Source organism: Empidonax traillii, unplaced genomic scaffold, assembly GCF_003031625.1.
Source record: "Empidonax traillii isolate 1590-97213 ecotype Southwest subspecies unplaced genomic scaffold, ASM303162v1 scaffold5988:size6736, whole genome shotgun sequence".
Classification (NCBI taxonomy): Eukaryota; Metazoa; Chordata; class Aves; order Passeriformes; family Tyrannidae; genus Empidonax; species Empidonax traillii.
Genome location: NW_020961181.1, coordinates 1 through 6,736, shown reverse-complemented (window position 1 = coordinate 6,736; position 6,736 = coordinate 1). Strand labels below are relative to the sequence as shown.

General features: G+C 70.7%; 2 protein-coding genes and 1 long non-coding RNA gene across 3 annotated transcripts; 1 reads left to right on the top strand and 2 right to left on the bottom strand.

Annotated features, from left to right (window-relative positions):
- Positions 1–1,215: 1,215 nt before the first annotated feature.
- FLT3LG (fms related tyrosine kinase 3 ligand) lies at positions 1,216–3,025 on the top strand. The gene is made up of 6 exons (XM_027911084.1): positions 1,216–1,245; positions 1,348–1,449; positions 1,766–1,819; positions 1,945–2,088; positions 2,506–2,638; positions 2,718–3,025. Exons 1-6 carry the CDS (start codon positions 1,216–1,218, stop codon positions 3,023–3,025), a joined length of 771 nt encoding a protein of 256 aa, XP_027766885.1.
- Positions 3,026–3,738: 713 nt separating this feature from the next.
- Positions 3,739–5,571, bottom strand: CCDC155 (coiled-coil domain containing 155). The gene is made up of 10 exons (XM_027911085.1): positions 5,554–5,571; positions 5,394–5,466; positions 5,148–5,288; positions 4,945–5,062; positions 4,808–4,858; positions 4,655–4,732; positions 4,518–4,574; positions 4,360–4,419; positions 4,169–4,233; positions 3,739–3,880 (listed from the first exon to the last, which is right to left on the bottom strand). Exons 2-10 carry the CDS (start codon positions 5,408–5,410, stop codon positions 3,772–3,774), a joined length of 696 nt encoding a protein of 231 aa, XP_027766886.1. The 5' UTR covers positions 5,411–5,466; positions 5,554–5,571; the 3' UTR covers positions 3,739–3,771.
- Positions 5,572–5,585: 14 nt separating this feature from the next.
- LOC114073308 lies at positions 5,586–6,107 on the bottom strand. The gene is made up of 3 exons (XR_003574307.1): positions 5,999–6,107; positions 5,723–5,903; positions 5,586–5,618 (listed from the first exon to the last, which is right to left on the bottom strand). It is a non-coding gene; the product is annotated as an uncharacterized LOC114073308 (long non-coding RNA).
- Positions 6,108–6,736: the final 629 nt, after the last annotated feature.

Genomic DNA, 6,736 nt, shown 5'->3' with positions numbered 1-6,736 from the left:
GGTGTCCCCCCAGGAACCCACCCATGCCCCTTCTGAGATTTCCTCTTCCTCCCCCAGAAACCCCCTGTGGACCCCCCAAAGCTCCCTGGACCTCCCCAGGAGCACCCCTGGGACCCACCTTTTGACCCTCCCTGGCTCCTTTGGGTTTCCCCCCATTCCCTATTCCCCCCCTGAGCCCCTCAGGCCTCCGCCCCCTCCGGTGACAGCCCCTCCTGTGTGTCCCCAGGCGCTGGTGGCCGCGGGGCTCCCCGGGGGGGCCCTGGCGGTGCTGCCGGGGGCGTCTCAGGGGTCCGGGGCTAAACTGGCACGACACCACCCTGATGGGCTGTGGCTTTGCGGGGCAGACACGGTGAGTGGGGCCAGGGGGCACAGGGTGTGGGGGGGTTGAGGGGGCCGGGGAGGACACCAAACCCCGCTCTTGGGGGTCCCTGCAGCACTAGGGGGGTCCCCAGCAGTGGGGGTGCCCCCCGCTGTTAGGGGCTGTCCTCCCACTCACCCAGCACTGCCTCCCCCCTCTCCCAGGACTGGACCTCGGCCCTGAGTGTCCCCCGTGTGTGGGGGGTCCCGGCAAAGCTCGTGGAGGCTGCGGGGCAGGACCCCCCTCCCAGCGCCGTGCGGGAGCTGGAGCTGCGCTGCACCCGCCCCCACTGCCTCTGGGTTCCGGGGGGGGCACCCTGAGCCCCCCAAAACCTCTGGTGATCTCTGACCTCGCACTGTGATCCCCCTGCCCTGTGACCTCCACCCCAATAAACCCTCCCCAGCCGCAGCCCTTGTCGTGTCTGTGCCTGTTAAAGGGGTTCTGGGGGGATCCTGGGGAGTCTCGGGGGGGGGAGAGGGGGGTGAGGGGTCGCCCCGCCTCCGCACGTGCCCGGACGCGCCCCCCCCTCGCTCGAAGCAGCCGCACCCAGAGCTCGGCGGGGCCGTGCCGGGGCGGGGGGGTGTCCCGGACGTCGCGGAGCCCCCTCGGGAGCGGGTGGGGGTCCCCCGTGGTGAGGGGTGGGCGAGGCCGGGAGTGTCCCCCGGGAGGGCTGGGGGGAAGGTCCCGGACGCCTGGGTGCCCCCCCGGCTTTCCTGGGTTCTGCCCCCGGCACGGTCCCACTTTCGCTTTCGGCGGCAGCTCCGCCGCGGCCCGAGGGGGGTCCCGGGGGGCCCTTTTGGGGGGGGTGGGGGGGTGTGTCTCGGGTCCCCGTGCGCCCCCCCCAGCTCGGCATCGCCATGGACTCGAACCCTGCCAGCTCTGCTCTGGTAAGTGGGGCCCTTCGTGCGCCCCCGGCCCTCCCCGCGCCCCTCTGGGATCCCTGTGAGACCCCCTCGGGGACCACCAGCCCTCCCCCGGATCCCTCCCAGGTCCCCCTCCTGCTCCTTCTGGCCGCGCCAGCCCCCGGCGGCTGCTGCTCCTTCGATTTTAACCCCGTCAGCAGCACCTTCAGCACCCACCTGAACAAGCTGGTGAGACTCCCCCCCTCTCCTCCCCAGGACTTCCCCCGTCCCCCTCCCCCGAGACCCCCACACCTTTAGGACCCCTCAAACTCCTCTGGGATCCTACAGACGCTTTATGGGACCTCTGGGACCCCTCTGAGACCCAAAGGATTCCCCATGACCCGCCCCCTGCCCCAACACCCTAAACTCCTTCTCTTCCCAGGGAGAGTCCCACCCTGGGTCCCGAAAACCCCCTGACCCCCATCTGCCATTTGGGACCCCCTGAGCTCCCCTCCCCCACTACCTCTCTGGGCTCTCTTTGGGGACCCCCCGACCCCTCCTGCAGACCCCCTGGCTGCTCCTCGACTACCCTGTGGCGATGCCCAGCAACTTGGAGCCGGTGAGCGAGACCCCCGTCATCCCTGGCCCCCTGACCCCCAACTCCTGCAGCCCCCTGACATCCCCCCGATCCACCCAACCCCTGACCTGTGTCCCCCCAACACCGGCCCCCCCCTGGCCCCCCAGGACAGCGGCTGCTCCCCTCTGTGGGGGCTTCACTACGGGGCGGCGGCGCTGCGGCGCATGCTCGGGGTGGCGGGGGAGGGCCTGGCCCCCCTGCTCAGCACCTTCATCGCCCACCTCAGCTTCGTGGCCGAGTGCCACATCCAGGTGAGTGGGGGGCTCCAGGGAGGGTCCCTGGGGGAGGTGGTTCCTCCCCAGGGGCTGGGGAAGACTCTGGGGGTCCTGAGAGGGGATGGGGGACACTGGGAGGCTCTGGGGGAGTGGGGGGCTGTAGGGACTCTGATGGGGTTGGGGGTCCCCTCAGGGGGCTCTGGGGACCCTGCAGGCATCTGTGAGGGGGGAGGGTCTCCAGGGAGTTCCAAGTAATTAGGGGGGTCTCAGAGGGGCTCTGGGGACCCTGCGGGGGTTGGGAGGTTCTCTGGAGTGTCCAGGGTAACTCCAGGGGTCTTGGAGGGGGGGGCCACCAGGCAGGGCTGAGTGAGCTCTGGGGTTGGCACCCCCAGGGAAGGGGGGGTCGAGGAGGGGTTTGGGGCTCTCTGGGGGCTCCCATGACAACTCCCCCAGGACCCTCAGGGCTGTGTCCGGCTGGAGACGGTGAACGTGTCGCAGCTGCTGGAGACCCTCGGGCAGCACCTGCGGGAGCTCCAGGGGCGACCCCTCCACTTCCCTGGCTGTGCCCACCTGCGCTGCCACCCAGGTACCGCCCCCAGACCACCAAGAGATCCCCCCCCAGCACTACCCCAGGACCCCACTGATCCCTCCCTGTCTCTCCCCAGACCCCCCCAGACTGACCACCCCCACAGTGCAGCTCGAGGGGACCCTGGGGGCCAGGCAGGGCCCCCCCCACCCCGGCAGCCACGGGCTGGCACTGCTGGGGGGGCTTGGGGGCACCCTGAGCCTGGCGGCGGCAGCCTGGGTGCTGTGGAGGCGGCCCTGTGCCCAGGTGAGGGCACTGGGGGGCACTGGGGGCAGGGAGGGCACTGAGGATGCTGGGGGGCGCTGGGGGCGCGGGGGACACTGGGGGCACTGGGAGGATGGGAGGTGCTGGGTGTGTTGGGGACACTGGGGGCGCTGGGGGTGTTGAGTGTGCCTCCCCTCTGCGCCCCCCCAGCCCTCCCAGGGCCCCCCGACATTGGAGCAGGATGGGACCTGAGCAGCCAAGCAGGAGTTGGGGACAGACACAGGTACTGTGGGGGTGGGGGCGTCCCCAGGGGGACATTGAGCTCTCTGGGGGAAGGCAGGGGAGGGCCCCTGAATGGCAGAGGCCTCACCTCCTGCCCCTGTTCAGGCTGGCCTGAGCCACTGGTGACCCAGGAGATGGGGACCCCCCCAGCACCCTCCCGGGGGGCTGCAACAGGACTTCCCAGAACCACGGAGAGCCAGGGCCCCAACCTGGCCCCCCCGCAAGGCCCATAAAGCTGTTGAAACCCTGACTCTGAGCCTGCTCTGGGAGGAGAAGGGACGAATTTGTGGGACCTGGTGGGTGTGGTGAGGTGGTACAGACCAGGCTGGACGCAGCAGGCTGGCCCTGTCCTTGCCCCACAGCTCTTTATTGGGGGGCAGCTCACAGGGGCGGGGGTTTCTGGTAACGCAGCTGGGGCTGGGGCCAGCGGGGGGGCAGGAGGTAGAGCAAGGCCAGCAGGGCCAGCAGTGTCAGTGCCCACGGCACCCACGGTGACGCCCGCGGGGCTTGTGGCGGGGCTGGGTCCTCACGGCTCCCTGCCGGGGCTTTGGGCACTGCTGGCCCCGAGTCCTCCTCTGAGTCCTCCTCCTGCTCCGTGTCCCCTGTCCCCTGGGCAGAGCGGTGGGCCGGGGGTCACACAGAGGGGGTCAGCGGCTGTGGGGAACCCACAGGGACCCCCGTGCCCCCTCCCTTACCGGGCTCGGTGCCGCCGTGGCTGTGATGTCTGTGGCCTGGTCGAGGGGGCACCATGGGCGCCTGTGGGAGGAAGAGGAGGGGTGAGAGTGAGAAGGAGGAGCAGGAGCCCCATGGCACAGCTGGACCAGTGGATCTCCCCGTTTCTGCCAGACCTAGTTCGGGCCCTTTCCTCCCCATTTCTGAGCCCTGGGAGCACTGGGAAGACTGAAGCGATCTGGAGCTGGGCTGCTGGCCAGCGGGATGCCATGCGGCCCCCCGGAGCCACAGCTGGGCTGACATGTCCCCATTCCTCCCCCCGCTTCACCCCCACGTCCTCCCCGCCCCTGTCTCCCCGCCAGCCCTGCATACATGGCCCAGGCGTCCCTCATCCGGCCCAGCTGCTGCCTCAGCTGCATTGTCTCCAGCCGCAGTTCCTGGCGGGAAAAAGGGGCATTTTCAGCAGCCTCCACCCCTGGAGACGGTGGCCACCGTGGGGGTCTGCTGTGGCCCAGGGGCTCCGTGTCCCCCATCCTGAGGGGCTGGCTCTGGACATGTTGTACCTGCACAGCCCGGTCATACTCCTCCAGCGCCACCGCCAGCTCCTGCGCCCGCCGCCCCGCCTGCGGAACAGGCCCAGCGTGAGGGGCTGCGGGGGGCTGTGGGGGTGGCTCTGGGGGGGACAGGCAAGGCACTGGCAGTGTCACTGAGCAGCGCTCACCTGGGCAAGGGCAGCATCCCGGGCAGAGAGGAGCGCGGTGCCACGGCAGAGCTGGGCCTGGGCGGAGGGGAGGGGACATAACACCATCCCCGGCACTGACCGACGGGGAGGCCACTGCGGCCACCACCGGCACTTACCTCCAGGTCAGCCACGCGGGCTGCCTGCGCCTGGATCTGCTCCCGCAGCCCCTGACCCTCGGCGATCAGCCGCTGGTTCTGCTCGAGGCAAAGAGGGGCTGGGGTTCGCCTCAGCACCGCGCCACCAGGGCAGCCCCTCGGGCCCGGCCTCACCTCCTCCTGGAGACCCTCGGCCCGCAAGCACAGGCTCCGCTGCTCCTTCTCCTGGGGAAGGCGGGCATGGGGCTGTGCGCTGGGGGTGGGGTAAGAGCCACGGTGTGGTGACCCCACGCCTCAGCCGCGCCGCTCACCATGTGCCGCGCGTGCCGCCGGAGCTCGCCGTTCTCCTCCTCCAGCCCCTTCGCCACAGCCTTCAGGTCCTCCAGCTCCTCGGCGGCCGCCCTGGCCTGCTCCAACGCCTGCCGGCTGCTGCCAGGGAGCAAAAGGGCACAAAGGTACTTCGGTGTCCCTGGAGCACCCAGGCAGAAGCCACCGCCCGGCGCCGGCTCCGCACCTCCGCAGCTGAGCCTGGAGCTGAGCCGTCTCCTCGGCCAGGCGGGCGTTCAGCTCCTCGGCCAGCTCAGCGTCCCGCTGCAGCTTCGTGTTGTGGGCGGCCAGCTGCCTGGCACGGCTGCGCAGCCCGGCGGCTTCAGCGCTGCCAGGGAGTTCCACCGGTCTGGGGGTGCTCCGGGGCTGAGCTCACTCACCACCAGCCCCGGAGCACGGCCAGGGCCGGGATGTCCCCGAGGCCAGCACTTACAGGCTGGTGGCATCCATGTCACCACTGTCACCCTGGAGCTGGGCGGCTGCCAGGGCCACGCGGCCATCCTCCTCTGCAGGGCAGGGACACGAGACATCGCGCTGGTGTCCCCCACTGTGGCCCCCCCACCCTCATTTCCCCTTCCTGCACTGACACCCACCAGCCAGTGCCGGGCTGGGCTCGCCTGTCTCCGTGTCCTCCCGCTCCTCGCCGAGCCATGCACTCCTGCGGGGACGCAGAGTCATCCGTGGGCATGTGGAGGACCGGCACTGACCTGTCCTGCTGGCCTTGGGACTGCCCCGTCCTCCTACACTGACCCCATTACTGACCCGTCCTGCCGACACGCCGCGATCCAGGTGCCCATGGCCACGCGGAATTGGGGCAGGTCCAAGGCGGCCCCTGAGGCCGCAGGGTCCAGCGCCCGCCGCAGCTCCCTCAGCCGCCCCTCGTGCCCGCTGTGCCCCGTCACCGCTGCCACATACTCGACCACCCGCTGCGGCAGCACCATCCCTGCAGCGGGCAGCGGTCAGGGCCGAGGGTCCCCAGCCCCGGGGGGGGTGTCTGGCCCCAGCCCACTCAGGCCCAGAGGGATTTGTCCTGTCCACCTGTGTGCTCGGGGTCACAGGCGGCGAAGGTGCAGTCGAGGGCAAACTCGTCCGAGCACCCGCTCTCGGCCGGGGCTGGGGGAGAAACGGCGGGTCATGAGGGGGTTCCCGGCTCTCCCTCCCACCTCCCGCGGGCCCTCACGGTCCCCACCCAGCAGGGGCCCGGTGGCTCCCGGGGAGCAGGGGCCCTCTGCAGCCATCCTGAGGGGTGGGTTGGGGGTTCCCCCCTGCCCCGGGGGCACGATCGGGGGTCGGGGGTGCTGTTCTGAGGGCCCCGGGGGGGCCGCGGGCCTCAGGCGGGTCGGGGGGGCCCGTCGAGGGGGGGCGTGGGGTGGAAATCCCCTCACGGCGGGGAGGGGGCGGGGCCTGGCGCGAGCCGTTCCCGCCCAGAGGGGAAAGGGGCGGGGCCCCTTTAGCGGGCCCAAACACAAGGGGCGGGGCCAGGGGCGGGGCCAGGCGCGATGGGCACGTGTCGTCCTTCGCGGGTCGGGGGTCCCTGTCCCGGTCCCCGACTCTGTCTTGCTGCTTCCTGCCGGCTTTATTGAAAGACAGAACTCTGGCAAACACCTCCCCCCCCCCGCCCTTCCACCATTCCCCGGCCTCTCAGAGCCCCCGCAGCAGCTTCTCATAGTGCGGGTCCAGGTTCCTGACCAGGAACATCGACAGCATCAGCAGGGTGAGCTAGGAGCAGAGAGCTGAGTCAGCAGCCTGACCTGCCCGGACCTCTGAGACCCCCCC

Excerpts from the sequence above, each read along its gene's own strand:
- CCDC155 (XM_027911085.1), bottom strand. Across the intron at positions 5,063-5,147 it reads CTCCAGGCTCAGCTGCGGAG|CAGCCGGCAGGCGTTGGAGC; the intron begins GTGCGGAGCCGG and ends GCTCCCTGGCAG. Across the intron at positions 4,859-4,944 it reads GGCGGCACGCGCGGCACATG|GAGAAGGAGCAGCGGAGCCT; the intron begins GTGAGCGGCGCG and ends CGCCTTCCCCAG.
- FLT3LG (XM_027911084.1), top strand. The coding sequence starts at position 1,216 with ATGGACTCGAACCCTGCCAGCTCTGCTCTG. Across the intron at positions 1,246-1,347 it reads ACCCTGCCAGCTCTGCTCTG|GTCCCCCTCCTGCTCCTTCT; the intron begins GTAAGTGGGGCC and ends GATCCCTCCCAG. Across the intron at positions 1,450-1,765 it reads GCACCCACCTGAACAAGCTG|ACCCCCTGGCTGCTCCTCGA; the intron begins GTGAGACTCCCC and ends CCCCTCCTGCAG.